The 18,238-nt window shown below is 39.5% G+C and overlaps 5 protein-coding genes across 5 annotated transcripts; all 5 read right to left on the reverse strand.

The window, feature by feature from the left end:
* Nucleotides 1-7,940: 7,940 nt before the first annotated feature.
* LOC139471919 (treponemal membrane protein B-like) lies at nt 7,941-8,369 on the reverse strand. Its single transcript, XM_071254427.1, has one exon. It carries the CDS (start codon nt 8,367-8,369, stop codon nt 7,941-7,943), a length of 429 nt encoding a protein of 142 aa, XP_071110528.1.
* Nucleotides 8,370-10,410: 2,041 nt separating this feature from the next.
* On the reverse strand, nt 10,411-10,824 carry LOC139471920 (treponemal membrane protein B-like). The gene has a single exon (XM_071254428.1). The coding sequence runs from the start codon at nt 10,822-10,824 to the stop codon at nt 10,411-10,413; it is 414 nt and encodes a 137-aa protein (XP_071110529.1).
* A 2,040-nt stretch (nt 10,825-12,864) lies between these two features.
* Nucleotides 12,865-13,260, reverse strand: LOC139471921 (treponemal membrane protein B-like). The gene has a single exon (XM_071254429.1). It carries the CDS (start codon nt 13,258-13,260, stop codon nt 12,865-12,867), a length of 396 nt encoding a protein of 131 aa, XP_071110530.1.
* Nucleotides 13,261-15,300: 2,040 nt separating this feature from the next.
* Nucleotides 15,301-17,589, reverse strand: LOC139471923 (treponemal membrane protein B-like). Its single transcript, XM_071254430.1, has 2 exons — nt 17,522-17,589; nt 15,301-15,724 (listed from the first exon to the last, which is right to left on the reverse strand). Exons 1-2 carry the CDS (start codon nt 17,587-17,589, stop codon nt 15,301-15,303), a joined length of 492 nt encoding a protein of 163 aa, XP_071110531.1.
* A 150-nt stretch (nt 17,590-17,739) lies between these two features.
* Nucleotides 17,740-18,135, reverse strand: LOC139471924 (treponemal membrane protein B-like). Its single transcript, XM_071254431.1, has one exon. The coding sequence runs from the start codon at nt 18,133-18,135 to the stop codon at nt 17,740-17,742; it is 396 nt and encodes a 131-aa protein (XP_071110532.1).
* Between the last annotated feature and the right edge of the window lie 103 nt (nt 18,136-18,238).

The raw sequence follows: 18,238 nt of genomic DNA on the forward strand, positions 1-18,238 counted from the left end.
TTAAGTCGTCATGATTGCCATAACTAGATACTGCTGCTGAGGTTTGTCATAATATACACCGTTGCTAAATGTGTAATGCCGGCCTGGTTTTCTGCCAGGATACCCCAGGGGGGATTACAGGGCAAAAGAGAACCTCATTCACCCTGTAGTGTCGTAAGGGCCATGGGTGGCCGTAACCTAAAGCACTGCAATTTATTTTACAGAGTTATGTCCCTTAGGTGCACCAGAAGGCTATGATCCTGCCTTCAAATCTCAATTGGCCCTGATATTGATTCTTGGTTTGTTATCACTGTGGAAACCACCTGTATTTCTTCGTGCTTTCCTTCGACATTAAGCCGCCATGTGGTGATATAACCAAAATACTGGTCGGCACTAAACCCAATTCACTCACTCACTCTGTTTCATAAGAGCAAACAAAGGTGATGATAAGGATTGACAATGTGTCTCCTGGCTGATGTTTTTTTCATTGTTCCTCGATGGAATGTCTTATTGTCCATGCTATCAGTCATTGGTTTAACTAGCACGACATTCACAGGTTGCCATGATACATATCACAATCACTGCATTGCACCACCATACTCAGTTCTCAGAGACCCGTGAAGATCTAGGGTAGAATAGGTCTTCAGCAACCCATACTTGCCGTAAAAGACGACTATGCTTGTCGGAAAAGGCGACGAACGGGATCGGGTGGTCAGGCTTGCTGACTTGGTTGATACATGTCATCGATCCCAATTGCGTGGATTGATGCTCATGATGTCAATCACTGGATTGTCTGGTCCAGACTCGATTATTTTACAGACCGCTGCTGGAATATTGCTGAGTGCGGCCTTAAACAACAAACAAACAAACAAATATGGTAGTGTAACATTTCAATCTAAATGCATATTGTAAGTTTCATCAGTAAGATTTAATTAGCCGATGTGTTATAATGAGAAGTGAAACTATGGAATTATATTTATAGTACAGGCAAAATAAGGTTTCACTTGGAACAAATTAGGAAATGTATATGTTGTCTGCATTGTTGATTCATGATCAAATTGTTGTTTGATCCGTTTGATATATGAAATGGCATTTTTCATGTAGGTTTACTGCATCCATTTTTTAACAGAATGGCCGACACTCGTGCCATTGGCGACGTTTCTGTGTCATTCACAGGGTATGCATTTGTTACAGCTTGTTTCATCTTAATATGCCAAGATGCAAATGTCATATTGTATTTACAAATGCCCATTTCATTCATAACTACATGTGTGTTTGGTATACTCTTAACACTGTTCAGTAAGCATGTAAAATATAGCTGTTTGTTTTTCATGATTTACAGTGAATAACTTATTACTTGATTTCCATATTTACCATATATAAGCACACACTCTCAGTGCTTAGAAAATTGATAATGGGGGCTTTTATTAAATCCATATACAATGAGTTAAATTTGTTTTCTGTGATTGAGCAGAAGTGAACAACCGTAGTTCAAATGTTGATGAAACCTACAACTAATACAACCTAAAACTTATGTTAACATGCACCAAGTGCACGTAAAAAGTCTTCAAATTTGTGTCTTGACTAACCCTAAATTGTCCACTAAACACACACAAAATCTCCAAACTTTAATTTCAATACAACCTCACTAATCCCTATGTTGTGTGTAACGTGTCACGCTTCCTTGGGCCTGACATCATGAATTTGTGGGTTCTTCACGATTATGTACTGTAAGGTAGCTTCATATATCACTGAAATTGTCTTCCCAATCACATTATGATATCTATATTATCAAACTAATGATAATCATTATGCAATTTTGATGGTTTTATATTGTGTGCACAAAACATTGTCAGGCATCATATACTATTTTGAGAACTTCATCCCTAAAACATACATAAGAGATAGAGAACAAAGGGCATAACAAGCCCAAACAAAGTTGTCCTCGCAGACCTTTATGTCCTGACGAGTACTGTCACACGTCCTCTGTCAGTGTTGGATGTTTATGTTGATTCTTGCTTAACACTCAGCACTCAGCTATATAAAGGGGGTCTGTAAATAATAGAGTCTGGACCAGACAATCCAGTGATTGATATCATGAGCATCAATCCACACATTTGGGATCGAGGACATGCATCAACCAAGTCAGCAAGACTGACCATCCGATCCCGTTAGTCGCCTCTTGCGACAAGCATAGGCACTTCTTATGGCAAGTATGGGTTGCTGAAGACCTATTCTAACCAGATCTTCACGGGTTTATCAACTCATACTATAACAGTTCACATTAACAGCAGTTTCAATTGATGCTTTCCACTTGAAGCTACACTACAGGAATCTGTGGACATACACATGATGCAGTTTGAACGGCACTGTCATGTGAAAGGAACCTGCAGGAGTACATTATCGCAACATAAATTTACTAAAGGAGACCCAAATGACAAATACCACATTGGATCAGAGCTGTATTCTAATTCCTTTAATATCTGTTCCCTAATTTATTTCCATCAGTATATATCTAAGATTGTGATGAATCATTGTTCAAACAAACTTTATTTTTGTAACAAATGGATCGCTGATCATCGTTCTCAAAATCCTTCAAATGTGGATAAATATCAGTAGCTTTTTTTCCTTCTGCGCACTTATTAGTTACCGTATTCGACGTAATAAACGCCCACAGCGATATTTGCTAATATATTGACTAGTGAACAATCCCAATTAGCACCCCTTCAGACTGATCGATGTACACAAGACTTATTTATTCGCGTATAATACGCACTCGTGTGTTATATGCACCCTTAATTATAGGCAATTAAATTCTGGAAAAATATATCTGTCATATATAAACATTTCAGGCTGTCAGCATAAATCACGAAATTTATCTTTGAACTCTGTTTTTTTTCACCAAAATAATATTCTAACAAGAGCCCCCGATTTCTTATTTTGAGAGCGCCGTCGGTACGGTAATTCTTTTGCTAGAGTCAAGGTATTCTGGATTCCATTTTTGTCATGATTAATTTGTATAATGTTGATCTGATGCTCTTTTTATTTAAAGTGCCAATGTTTCCCAGGAAAAGGTTGGAATCAGTTAGTAGAATTCCAGATAAGCATGACACTTTTGGCACATCTTTTCAACTGTGACTTAATGAGAGTCGACAAGACAACACAGCTCTTGAATCATGTGTTTGCAAAATTTCATGAAAAACAGGTTGTGAATGAGATTTTGCCCAACCTTTAAGTATCTGCCTTCATTCTGTGCTCTATTATTAAAAAAGAATAAGAGTGTTGACAAAATATGACATAGTGCTAAGACTGATCCCTCCACTATAATAATTTGGCAGTGCCTATTAAGCATTCAGAGCCAGTTTATGAGAAAAACTATTGTTGCTAAGATTGCATTCATTTAACAAATATGTGAAACTGCCAGAAGAAGATTATTGCATGTCATTTAATTTTGATATCAAATATTATCAGAAAAAAACTTGTATTAGCAGATCTTACAATAAATATGATTTGATCAACTGTTTTGAGAGCAACAATTTTGTAGTCCATGGTCACAAAATGATTCTTTTACGAATGCTTCTTATACCGTAAGGTGACTAAATCCTGCTCGGGTTTACTCGGCGTATTCCGCTACTTACATAACACCTCAGGGAGCAATGGAGAAGCGAGTTCACTGTAAACGGTGGAACGCGAGATCCCGCCAAATATATAGTTCGAATAACATGCTAGCAGTTTGGAATACATGTTATTCTGTGGTTAACAATAATAGAATAGGTATACACTCTAATTTGCAGACAAGATCAAACTGAAAACAATTTGAACAGTTATGAAGGATTCACGACTGCCGCCAGGTTAATTTGTGTCATGTGATGGTCACGTGCACGCAACTAGTTCCAATATGGATACCTGACCGTGGGAGCCGGGGTCCTTAATGGACGGAGGAACTTATTCTTGCATTATATTTCAAAGTCCTGAATATTTCAACAGAAAACTACCACAAATTAAAATGGTTGATATTTTTTTCAGTAATACAAACAGATTCGGCACCGGGCAAACCACACAACCCTTCCGATCAAGAAATAAGTTTATTATAGCGAATGCCATTTAAGTTGTTGGGCTTCAAAATCATTGGGTATGGATGACAGAAATAATCGAACATTGCCGTGGACTGGTGATTTACATCTTCAAACTATCTAAACACATATTTATTAAAACAAGAGACGATAAAATAGTTCATGGTCTCTATAAAAACTTACCAATATCGTTCGCGACCACCGGAAGTCGTTGCTGTAACTATAACGGACGAGTCTAAGTTTTAGCAGGGAGTGTATATGACGTGTGAGATGGACCTGATTTTAGGTAAATATTATTGCAATACAAGACAGAAAAGAAACGAGGTGTCAACACGACCCCAAATCCAGTGTTGTATGTTGAATAATCAATATTTGGCTCCTAAATGCAAACATTGTTTTAAACAAATGTTGCAATCACTTGCACCGGTTGAAGTAGCCTAAATAGGGGAAACCTACTATTGTGTGGATTCACTATACCTTCCAGGAAATGTGTGATATCGACGGGTCTTACTGCACCCGCCGGTCTTTGTGTCCATCTTCGAATCAAGTGCAGCCAAACAAATGTCTCCTCAAATCTCATTAAACTCCGATCTTAGTTCTCGAATGACCATGTAGCAAATACACAAGGCTTTTGTATATAAATGTTCTCTTTCTTCATAAATGAACTTGGACCCGTGAAGATCCGGGGTAGAATAGGGCTTCAGCAACCCATGCTTGCTGTTAAAGGCGACTATGCTTGTCGTAAGAGGCGACGAACGGGATCGGGTGGTCAGGCTCGCTGACTTGTTTGATGCATGTTATCGATCCCAATTGCGTGGATCGATGCTCATGATGTCAATCACTGGATTGTCAGGTCCAGACTCGATTATTTATAGACCGCCGTCAAATAGCTGGAATGTTGCTGAGTGCGGCGTTAAACAACAGACCAACCAACCAACCAGCCAACCAATAGATGAACTTGTTCTTGAAGTTAACTCAAAATCTAAAAATGGCATCCAGTTATATCCAGATGTAATAAGAATATTCCTTTTACTCTTTAATGACGATGTTGTCCTTTTTTCTGATTCGGTAATTGGTCTTCAACGTCAAATCAATATTTTGAAAAATTATTGTCACAAGTGGTAACTGCCCGTCAATCTAAATAAAACTAAAGTTCTTGTTTTTAAAAACGATGGGAAATTATCAATTTTCTAGATATTTATAAATATCTAGAATCTACATCTGTTAAAGTTAACAAGTGTTGGTATAAATCCTACAAAGTTTGTTAAATTATGATAATCTGCCCTGCCTATCAAATACTTTCAATTTTTTTATACTAAGATAATGCCAATTTTACTTAATTGATCAGAAATATGGGGTTGTGGAAAATATGAGTGGATAGAAAAAGTTCATGTTAATGCATGTAAACGTGTAATTGGGGTTCGATCCTCCACCCCAAATGGTATTGTACTTAGGGAATGTGGCCGATACCCACTGTATATATTTTCGCTTTAGCTCTGTATAAATTATTGCTTAGATTTAACGACTCTTCCATCCACGCGTTACCCAACGAAAGCCTGTAACATGCTATTCTATCTCGATCAAAATGTCACTCACGCAATAAAAATGATTGGGCAACAAATATCAAAATCACCCTTTTCAGTTTAGGCCATGGACACGCATGGATGGATCAGGGTGTTGGAAATGTCAAGATGTTTATGTCATTATCACTCCAAAGAGCTAAAGATTGTTTTCAGCAAATGTGGTAAGAAAAACTGAGAAATAGCAAATATACATAAACCTATTCTCCCTTCAAACAACAATTTATACTCGAAGAATATCCAATATCTGTTTACAATAACACAACTTCGAGTATCGCTAGCGCTGTTCAGAGCAGCTTATTATGATTTAAAGATAAATAAAGGTTTATTTCAAAAGTCTAACAATATCTGTACACCTTGTAACCTTAATGTTGTAGAAAATGAATAGTATTTTATGCTTGTGTGTAAAATCTATCTTCAATTAAGAAATAAGTAATTTTAAAGAAGTTTACATCCTATCCAAATATCAATTTGTTTTCCATACTCATGTCACTCTCAAATATTACATTATAACAAAATATTGCATTCTACATACATCATGCACTGCTAGTTAGAAGAAACCCACATACCTTGTAAATACGTTGAACTATGGGTCTGTGGCCTTTCAGTTTGCAATGAATAAACAATTTGAAAACTACAAATGAAAAAGGAAATCAGGTACACTATGAATCGAAATGCTCCCAATGGAGAAAGAAAGAGAGCAAGTTCTATTTTGACATTTTCCTCAACATGTATTTGTAAACTAACACCAGATTATATAATATCACCTTGGCATTGGAGAGTTTCATTCTTTATTATTTACGTCTTCCTGAATAACCATCAAAACCTGCTGTGCATTTGTTACGTAAGGTGGCGCCCCTTGGATGTTTCTCTGTTGGATTAAATGCAAGGTGCACTGACTCATCCAATGAATTCAAAGCAAACATGACATACAAAAAAAATGAATGGACAGATGTCTATAAAATGCAAGAACAGTGATTAGCTATTAATATCCTGTTACTATAGGTTTCGTTCTGCAGTTTCTTGGTCCCATCAATGACTATTGTAAAAGACGTATATCTGAAATGAGCAAACAGTAGATACTGCATGCTTTTCATTTGATGAAAATACACCGATATTTATGGAATTACAACACGTACTACATACCTCCATCGCCTTATATGCTGCTCGTAGCACCACAACACATACTGTAAGTAATATCTACTCAATAATGGACACAGAAGTGACCGTGCAGCCACTTATATTCGAGATATTTACACCTTTCTGAGAAGCGTAGGGCTACAGTCTGAAAGCAGAATATGAGACCGCTCCATGTCACACATCTGAGTTGCTTTGTTCAAAGCAGTTAAAAGAAAGCTAGACAATTAATTCAACTATTGTAGTCTGCATGTTTAAAATATTTCTTTGAGCTCTTTCCACACGATCGAAATCGCGTACCAATATATGCTGACCGCTGTAACCTGTAAGGAGCATACTATCTCCATTTGACTCAGCAATACAGTAAACTAAATGTAATGTCAACGGTATTACATTTAAGAAGGAGTGCTAAATGACATCCTATTATGGTGTGCGGATAGTGTATCAATGCAGTTAGCACACTGATAGTCAAATGGACAGGTGTGAAGTTAATTAGGTATGGTATGTTGCTACTTTCATACTATTGTAATTCTCCACAAGGTCAAAACTGCTAAAATGCAGAAACGTCTAAAAGTGGACAAGAACAAGGTGAAGCATTTGGGGACGATTATGTAGGGTTGAAAATTCTTTAAATCTTGAGACAAAACATATTAGAGGGGAAGAGTTCTGTTTTTGACGCATACACAGTGAAGACAAAATGTTGAAATACATTAAAAGCAAAATGTTCTCATAGCTTAGATATAAAGGTATTTTGCAATTATCAACGGAATCTGTTAAGCTAATTCTAGAGACGATGTGTATGATTTCACTACATGAAACTGATATATACCATGTATTTACAATTCTCTTTCCGACAACACAGTCAAGTCAAGAAGTGAATTATTTGCAATGTTTAATTGTAAATTACCTTTTGTATTAAGAGGATTCATATGCCAACAATGGTACTAAAACTAACCCTCGCTGCAGCTGTTTTTGTAATCAACAGGATACGGTTCTCTGTATGTGCGTTTGTATTATACATCATGTACCACATAGGAGATATGTGTTTCTTCTTTAAATTTGCAGGTAAGCAGTAAGTAGATACAAAGTCGAAAAGACATATTCATTTCATGGTTTTATTTGAAGTCGTTTCTCAAAGTTGGCATTGAATAGTGTGGTGTAGCCAACGAGGCTATGACAACGATGACATCAAATGTCCAACATTTGATAGAAATGTGAAGAGCCTGTTGAGTTTAACCATGGTGGCCACCGCCTCCATGGCCACCTCCTCCATGGCCGCCGCCACCGTGACCACCGCCGCCGCCGCCGCCACCATGACCACCTCCGTGGCCGCCACCTCCATGTCCGCCGCCACCATGACCCCCACCACCTTTGCCGCCTCCTCCGTGGCCGCCACCCCCTTTGCCACCGCCTCCTTTTCCGCCACCTCCTCCGTGGCCGCCACCTCCTTTGCCACCGCCTCCTTTGCCACCACCTCCTTTGCCACCACCTCCTTTGCCACCGCCTCCTTTGCCACCGCCTCCCTTTCCACCGCCTCCCTTTCCACCGCCTCCATGTCCTCCTCCGCCTCCTTTGCCGCCACCCCCTCCGCGGCCACCATAGGCAGAGCCAAAGAAGGCTGTGAACACTAGAAAGGAGAACAGTGCATCTGTAGTTAAATGTCTTTAAAGAACAACGCAAGAATATAGTTTTCAACCTCATAATGTTGCCAATTACCTTTTGTACGCTCTTTAAGTCACGTTGTTGTAGAAAATACGCAATGAATTAAAAGATAAGTGAATTTATCAGTCCACATTTCAATAGAACTCACACAGCTCACGTTTGAAAGGTTGAACTTACCCAAGGCCACAACGAGTGCAATTTTATAGAGCTGCATCTTCACAGTTACGTCTATCCACAGTAGAATAAACGGTGTGAATGACCATATAGCAAATACACAAGGCCTTTTATACAAATGGATAAGGAAATCAGGACACTATGAATCGAAATACTCCCAATGGAGAAAGAAAGAGAACAAGTTCTATTTTGACTTTTTCCTTAACTTGTATTTGTAAACTAACACCAGATTATATAATATCACCTTGGCATTGGAGAGTTTCATTCTTTATTATTTACGTCTTCCTGAATAACCATCAAAACCTGCTGTGCATTTGTTACGTAAGGTGGCGCCCCTTGGATGTTTCTCTGTTGGATTAAATGCAAGGTGCACTGACTCATCCAATGAATTCAAAGCAAATATGACATACAAAAAAATGAATGGACAGATGTCTATAAAATGCAAGAACAATGATTAGCTGTTAATATCCTGTTACTATAGGTTTCGTTATGCAGTTTCTTGGTCCCATCAATGACTATTGTAAAAGACGTATATCTGAAATGAGCAAACAGTAGATACTGCATGCTTTTCATTTGATGAAAATACACCGATATTTATGGAATTACAACACGTACTACATGCCTCCATCGCCTTATATGCTGCTCGTAGCACCACACATACACATACTGTAAGTAATATCTACTCAATAATGGACACAGAAGTGACCGTGTAGCCACTTATACACGAGATATTTACACCTTTCTGAGAAGCGTAGGGATACAATAGGGCTACAGTCTGAAAGCAGAATATGAGACCGCTCCATGTCACACATCTGAGTTGCTTTGTTCAAAGCAGTTAAAAGAAAGCTAGACAATTAATTCAACTATTGTAGTCTGCATGTTTAAAATATTTCTTTGAGCTCTTTCCACACGATCGAAATCGCGTACCAATATATGCTGACCGCTGTAACCTGTAAGGAGCATACTATCTCCATTTGACTCAGCAATACAGTAAACTAAATGTAATGTCAACGGTATTACATTTAAGAAGGAGTGCTAAATGACATCCTATTATGGTGTGCGGATAGTGTATCAATGCAGTTAGCACACTGATAGTCAAATGGACAGGTGTGAAGTTAATTAGGTATGGTATGTTGCTACTTTAATACTATTGTAATTCTCCACAAGGTCAAAACTGCTAAAATGCAGAAACGTCTAAAAGTGGACAAGAACAAGGTAGATGTGAAGCATTTGGGGACGATTATGTAGGGTTGAAAAATTCTTTAAATCTTGAGACAAAACATATTAGAGGGGAAGAGTTCTGTTTTTGACGCATACACAGTGAAGACAAAATGTTGAAATACATTAAAAGCAAAATGTTCTCATAGCTTAGATATAAAGGTATTTTGCAATTATCAACGGAATCTGTTAAGCTAATTCTAGAGACGATGTGTATGATTTCACTACATGAAACTGATATATACCATGTATTTACAATTCTCTTTCCGACAACACAGTCAAGTCAAGAAGTGAATTATTTGCAATGTTTAATTGTAAATTACCTTTTGTATTAAGAGGATTCATATGCCAACAATGGTACTAAAACTAACCCTCGCTGCAGCTGTTTTTGTAATCAACAGGATACGGTTCTCTGTATGTGCGTTTGTATTATACATCATGTACCACATAGGAGATATGTGTTTCTTCTTTAAATTTGCAGGTAAGCAGTAAGTAGATACAAAGTCGAAAAGACATATTCATTTCATGGTTTTATTTGAAGTCGTTTCTCAAAGTTGGCATTGAATAGTGTGGTGTAGCCAACGAGGCTATGACAACGATGACATCAAATGTCCAACATTTGATAGAAATGTGAAGAGCCTGTTGAGTTTAACCATGGTGGCCACCGCCTCCATGGCCACCTCCTCCATGGCCGCCGCCACCGTGACCACCGCCGCCGCCGCCGCCACCATGACCACCTCCGTGGCCGCCACCTCCATGTCCGCCGCCACCATGACCCCCACCACCTTTGCCGCCTCCTCCGTGGCCGCCACCCCCTTTGCCACCGCCTCCTTTTCCGCCACCTCCTCCGTGGCCGCCACCTCCTTTGCCACCGCCTCCTTTGCCACCACCTCCTTTGCCACCGCCTCCTTTGCCACCGCCTCCTTTGCCACCGCCTCCCTTTCCACCGCCTCCATGTCCTCCTCCGCCTCCTTTGCCGCCACCCCCTCCGTGGCCACCATAGGCAGAGCCAAAGAAGGCTGTGAACACTAGAAAGGAGAACAGTGCATCTGTAGTTAAATGTCTTTAAAGAACAACGCAAGAATATAGTTTTCAACCTCATAATGTTGCCAATTACCTTTTGTACGCTCTTTAAGTCACGTTGTTGTAGAAAATACGCAATGAATTAAAAGATAAGTGAATTTATCAGTCCACATTTCAATAGAACTCACACAGCTCACGTTTGAAAGGTTGAACTTACCCAAGGCCACAACGAGTGCAATTTTATAGAGCTGCATCTTCACAGTTACGTCTATCCACAGTAGAATAAACGGTGTGAATGACCATATAGCAAATACACAAGGCCTTTTATACAAATGGATAAGGAAATCAGGACACTATGAATCGAAATACTCCCAATGGAGAAAGAAAGAGAACATGTTCTATTTTGACTTTTTCCTTAACATGTATTTGTAAACTAACACCAGATTATATAATATCACCTTGGCATTGGAGAGTTTCATTCTTTATTATTTACGTCTTCCTGAATAACCATCAAAACCTGCTGTGCATTTGTTACGTAAGGTGGCGCCCCTTGGATGTTTCTCTGTTGGATTAAATGCAAGGTGCACTGACTCATCCAATGAATTCAAAGCAAATATGACATACAAAAAAATGAATGGACAGATGTCTATAAAATGCAAGAACAATGATTAGCTGTTAATATCCTGTTACTATAGGTTTCGTTATGCAGTTTCTTGGTCCCATCAATGACTATTGTAAAAGACGTATATCTGAAATGAGCAAACAGTAGATACTGCATGCTTTTCATTTGATGAAAATACACCGATATTTATGGAATTACAACACGTACTACATACCTCCATCGCCTTATATGCTGCTCGTAGCACCACACATACACACACTGCAAGTAATATCTACTCAATAATGGACACAGAAGTGACCGTGCAGCCACTTATACACGAGATATTTACACCTTTCTGAGAAGCGTAGGGATACAATAGGGCTACAGTCTGAAAGCAGAATATGAGACCGCTCCATGTCACACATCTGAGTTGCTTTGTTCAAAGCAGTTAAAAGAAAGCTAGACAATTAATTCAACTATTGTAGTCTGCATGTTTCAAATATTTCTTTGAGCTCTTTCCACACGATCGAAATCGCGTACCAATATATGCTGACCGCTGTAACCTGTAAGGAGCATACTATCTCCATTTGACTCAGCAATACAGTAAACTAAATGTAATGTCAACGGTATTACATTTAAGAAGGAGTGCTAAATGACATCCTATTATGGTGTGCGGATAGTGTATCAATGCAGTTAGCACACTGATAGTCAAATGGACAGGTGTGAAGTTAATTAGGTATGGTATATTGCTACTTTAATACTATTGTAATTCTCCACAAGGTCAAAACTGCTAAAATGCAGAAACGTCTAAAAGTGGACAAGAACAAGGTAGATGTGAAGCATTTGGGGACGATTAGGTAGGGTTGAAAATTCTTTAAATCTTGAGACAAAACATATTAGAGGGGAAGAGTTCTGTTTTTGACGCATACACAGTGAAGACAAAATGTTGAAATACATTAAAAGCAAAATGTTCTCATAGGATAGATATAAAGGTATTTTGCAATTATCAACGGAATCTGTTAAGCTAATTCTAGAGACGATGTGTATGATTTCACTACATGAAACTGATATATACCATGTATTTACAATTCTCTTTCCGACAACACAGTCAAGTCAAGAAGTGAATTATTTGCAATGTTTAATTGTAAATTACCTTTTGTATTAGGAGGATTCATATGCCAACAATGGTACTAAAACTAACTCTCGCTGCAGCTGTTTTTGTAATAAACAGGATACGGTTCTCCGTATGTGCGTTTGTATTATACATCATGTACCACATAGGAGATATGTGTTTCTTCTTTAAATTTGCAGGTAAGCAGTAAGTAGATACAAAGTCGAAAAGACATATTCATTTCATGGTTTTATTTGAAGTCGTTTCTCAAAGTTGGCATTGAATAGTGTGGTGTAGCCAACGAGGCTATGACAACGATGACATCAAATGTCCAACATTTGATAGAAATGTGAAGAGCCTGTTGAGTTTAACCATGGTGGCCACCGCCTCCATGGCCACCTCCTCCATGGCCGCCGCCGCCGCCGCCACCATGACCACCTCCGTGGCCGCCACCTCCATGTCCGCCGCCACCATGACCCCCACCACCTTTGCCGCCTCCTCCGTGGCCGCCACCCCCTTTGCCACCGCCTCCTTTTCCGCCACCTCCTCCGTGGCCGCCACCTCCTTTGCCACCGCCTCCTTTGCCACCACCTCCTTTGCCACCGCCTCCTTTGCCACCGCCTCCTTTGCCACCGCCTCCCTTTCCACCGCCTCCATGTCCTCCTCCGCCTCCTTTGCCGCCACCCCCTCCGTGGCCACCATAGGCAGAGCCAAAGAAGGCTGTGAACACTAGAAAGGAGAACAGTGCATCTGTAGTTAAATGTCTTTAAAGAACAACGCAAGAATATAGTTTTCAACCTCATAATGTTGCCAATTACCTTTTGTACGCTCTTTAAGTCACGTTGTTGTAGAAAATACGCAATGAATTAAAAGATAAGTGAATTTATCAGTCCACATTTCAATAGAACTCACACAGCTCACGTTTGAAAGGTTGAACTTACCCAAGGCCACAACGAGTGCAATTTTATAGAGCTGCATCTTCACAGTTACGTCTATCCACAGTAGAATAAACGGTGTGAATGACCATATAGCAAATACACAAGGCCTTTTATACAAATGGATAAGGAAATCAGGACACTATGAATCGAAATACTCCCAATGGAGAAAGAAAGAGAACAAGTTCTATTTTGAATTTTTCCTTAACATGTATTTGTAAACTAACACCAGATTATATAATATCACCTTGGCATTGGAGAGTTTCATTCTTTATTATTTACGTCTTCCTGAATAACCATCAAAACCTGCTGTGCATTTGTTACGTAAGGTGGCGCCCCTTGGATGTTTCTCTGTTGGATTAAATGCAAGGTGCACTGACTCATCCAATGAATTCAAAGCAAATATGACATACAAAAAAATGAATGGACAGATGTCTATAAAATGCAAGAACAATGATTAGCTGTTAATATCCTGTTACTATAGGTTTCGTTATGCAGTTTCTTGGTCAAATCAATGACTATTGTAAAAGACGTATATCTGAAATGAACAAACAGTAGATACTGCATGCTTTTCATTTGATGAAAATACACCGATATTTATGGAATTACAACACGTACTACATGCCTCCATCGCCTTATATGCTGCTCGTAGCACCACACATACACATACTGTAAGTAATATCTACTCAATAATGGACACAGAAGTGACCGTGCAGCCACTTATACACGAGATATTTACACCTTTCTGAGAAGCGTAGGGATACAATAGGGCTACAGTCTGAAAGCAGAATATTAGACCGCTCCATGTCACACATCTGAGTTGCTTTGTTCAAAGCAGTTAAAAGAAAGCTAGACAATTAATTCAACTATTGTAGTCTGCATGTTTAAAATATTTCTTTGAGCTCTTTCCACACGATCGAAATCGCGTACCAATATATGCTGACCGCTGTAACCTGTAAGGAGCATACTATCTCCATTTGACTCAGCAATACAGTAAACTAAATGTAATGTCAACGGTATTACATTTAAGAAGGAGTGCTAAATGACATCCTATTATGGTGTGCGGATAGTGTATCAATGCAGTTAGCACACTGATAGTCAAATGGACAGGTGTGAAGTTAATTAGGTATGGTATATTGCTACTTTAATACTATTGTAATTCTCCACAAGGTCAAAACTGCTAAAATGCAGAAACGTCTAAAAGTGGACAAGAACAAGGTAGATGTGAAGCATTTGGGGACGATTATGTAGGGTTGAAAATTCTTTAAATCTTGAGACAAAACATATTAGAGGGGAAGAGTTCTGTTTTTGACGCATACACAGTGAAGACAAAATGTTGAAATACATTAAAAGCAAAATGTTCTCATAGGATAGATATAAAGGTATTTTGCAATTATCAACGGAATCTGTTAAGCTAATTCTAGAGACGATGTGTATGATTTCACTACATGAAACTGATATATACCATGTATTTACAATTCTCTTTCCGACAACACAGTCAAGTCAAGAAGTGAATTATTTGCAATGTTTAATTGTAAATTACCTTTTGTATTAGGAGGATTCATATGCCAACAATGGTACTAAAACTAACTCTCGCTGCAGCTGTTTTTGTAATAAACAGGATACGGTTCTCCGTATGTGCGTTTGTATTATACATCATGTACCACATAGGAGATATGTGTTTCTTCTTTAAATTTGCAGGTAAGCAGTAAGTAGATACAAAGTCGAAAAGACATATTCATTTCATGGTTTTATTTGAAGTCGTTTCTCAAAGTTGGCATTGAATAGTGTGGTGTAGCCAACGAGGCTATGACAACGATGACATCAAATGTCCAACATTTGATAGAAATGTGAAGAGCCTGTTGAGTTTAACCATGGTGGCCACCGCCTCCATGGCCACCTCCTCCATGGCCGCCGCCGCCGCCGCCACCATGACCACCTCCGTGGCCGCCACCTCCATGTCCGCCGCCACCATGACCCCCACCACCTTTGCCGCCTCCTCCGTGGCCGCCACCCCCTTTGCCACCGCCTCCTTTTCCGCCACCTCCTCCGTGGCCGCCACCTCCTTTGCCACCGCCTCCTTTGCCACCACCTCCTTTGCCACCGCCTCCTTTGCCACCGCCTCCTTTGCCACCGCCTCCCTTTCCACCGCCTCCATGTCCTCCTCCGCCTCCTTTGCCGCCACCCCCCTCCGTGGCCACCATAGGCAGAGCCAAAGAAGGCTGTGAACACTAGAAAGGAGAACAGTGCATCTGTAGTTAAATGTCTTTAAAGAACAACGCAAGAATATAGTTTTCAACCTCATAATGTTGCCAATTACCTTTTGTACGCTCTTTAAGTCACGTTGTTGTAGAAAATACGCAATGAATTAAAAGATAAGTGAATTTATCAGTCCACATTTCAATAGAACTCACACAGCTCACGTTTGAAAGGTTGAACTTACCCAAGGCCACAACGAGTGCAATTTTATAGAGCTGCATCTTCACAGTTACGTCTATCCACAGTAGAATAAACGGTGTGAATGACCATATAGCAAATACACAAGGCCTTTTATACAAATGGATAAGGAAATCAGGACACTATGAATCGAAATACTCCCAATGGAGAAAGAAAGAGAACAAGTTCTATTTTGAATTTTTCCTTAACATGTATTTGTAAACTAACACCAGATTATATAATATCACCTTGGCATTGGAGAGTTTCATTCTTTATTATTTACGTCTTCCTGAATAACCATCAAAACCTGCTGTGCATTTGTTACGTAAGGTGGCGCCCCTTGGATGTTTCTCTGTTGGATTAAATGCAAGGTGCACTGACTCATCCAATGAATTCAAAGCAAATATGACATACAAAAAAATGAATGGACAGATGTCTATAAAATGCAAGAACAATGATTAGCTGTTAATATCCTGTTACTATAGGTTTCGTTATGCAGTTTCTTGGTCAAATCAATGACTATTGTAAAAGACGTATATCTGAAATGAGCAAACAGTAGATACTGCATGCTTTTCATTTGATGAAAATACACCGATATTTATGGAATTACAACACGTACTACATGCCTCCATCGCCTTATATGCTGCTCGTAGCACCACACATACACATACTGTAAGTAATATCTACTCAATAATGGACACAGAAGTGACCGTGCAGCCACTTATACACGAGATATTTACACCTTTCTGAGAAGCGTAGGGATACAATAGGGCTACAGTCTGAAAGCAGAATATTAGACCGCTCCATGTCACACATCTGAGTTGCTTTGTTCAAAGCAGTTAAAAGAAAGCTAGACAATTAATTCAACTATTGTAGTCTGCATGTTTAAAATATTTCTTTGAGCTCTTTCCACACGATCGAAATCGCGTACCAATATATGCTGACCGCTGTAACCTGTAAGGAGCATACTATCTCCATTTGACTCAGCAATACAGTAAACTAAATGTAATGTCAACGGTATTACATTTAAGAAGGAGTGCTAAATGACATCCTATTATGGTGTGCGGATAGTGTATCAATGCAGTTAGCACACTGATAGTCAAATGGACAGGTGTGAAGTTAATTAGGTATGGTATATTGCTACTTTAATACTATTGTAATTCTCCACAAGGTCAAAACTGCTAAAATGCAGAAACGTCTAAAAGTGGACAAGAACAAGGTAGATGTGAAGCATTTGGGGACGATTATGTAGGGTTGAAAATTCTTTAAATCTTGAGACAAAACATATTAGAGGGGAAGAGTTCTGTTTTTGACGCATACACAGTGAAGACAAAATGTTGAAATACATTAAAAGCAAAATGTTCTCATAGGATAGATATAAAGGTATTTTGCAATTATCAACGGAATCTGTTAAGCTAATTCTAGAGACGATGTGTATGATTTCACTACAGGAAACTGATATATACCATGTATTTACAATTCTCTTTCCGACAACACAGTCAAGTCAAGAAGTGAATTATTTGCAATGTTTAATTGTAAATTACCTTTTGTATTAGGAGGATTCATATGCCAACAATGGTACTAAAACTAACTCTCGCTGTGCAGCTGTTTTTGTAATCAACAGGATACGGTTCTCTGTATGTGCATTTGTATTATACATCATGTACCACATAGGAGATATGTGTTTCTTCTTTAAATTTGCAGGTAAGCAGTAAGTAGATACAAAGTCGAAAAGACATATTCATTTCATGGTTTTATTTGAAGTCGTTTCTCAAAGTTGGCATTGAATAGTGTGGTGTAGCCAACGAGGCTATGACAACGATGACATCAAATGTCCAACATTTGATAGAAATGTGAAGAGCCTGTTGAGTTTAACCATGGTGGCCACCGCCTCCATGGCCACCTCCTCCATGGCCGCCGCCGCCGCCGCCACCATGACCACCTCCGTGGCCGCCACCTCCATGTCCGCCGCCACCATGACCCCCACCACCTTTGCCGCCTCCTCCGTGGCCGCCACCCCCTTTGCCACCGCCTCCTTTTCCGCCACCTCCTCCGTGGCCGCCACCTCCTTTGCCACCGCCTCCTTTGCCACCACCTCCTTTGCCACCGCCTCCTTTGCCACCGCCTCCTTTGCCACCGCCTCCCTTTCCACCGCCTCCATGTCCTCCTCCGCTTCCTTTGCCGCCACCCCCTCCGTGGCCACCATAGGCAGAGCCAAAGAAGGCTGTGAACACTAGAAAGGAGAACAGTGCATCTGTAGTTAAATGTCTTTAAAGAACAACGCAAGAATATAGTTTTCAACCTCATAA

Source organism: Haliotis cracherodii, unplaced genomic scaffold (genome assembly GCF_022045235.1).
Source record: "Haliotis cracherodii isolate W230 unplaced genomic scaffold, xgHalCrac1.p SCAF_23, whole genome shotgun sequence".
Classification (NCBI taxonomy): domain Eukaryota; kingdom Metazoa; phylum Mollusca; class Gastropoda; order Lepetellida; family Haliotidae; genus Haliotis; species Haliotis cracherodii.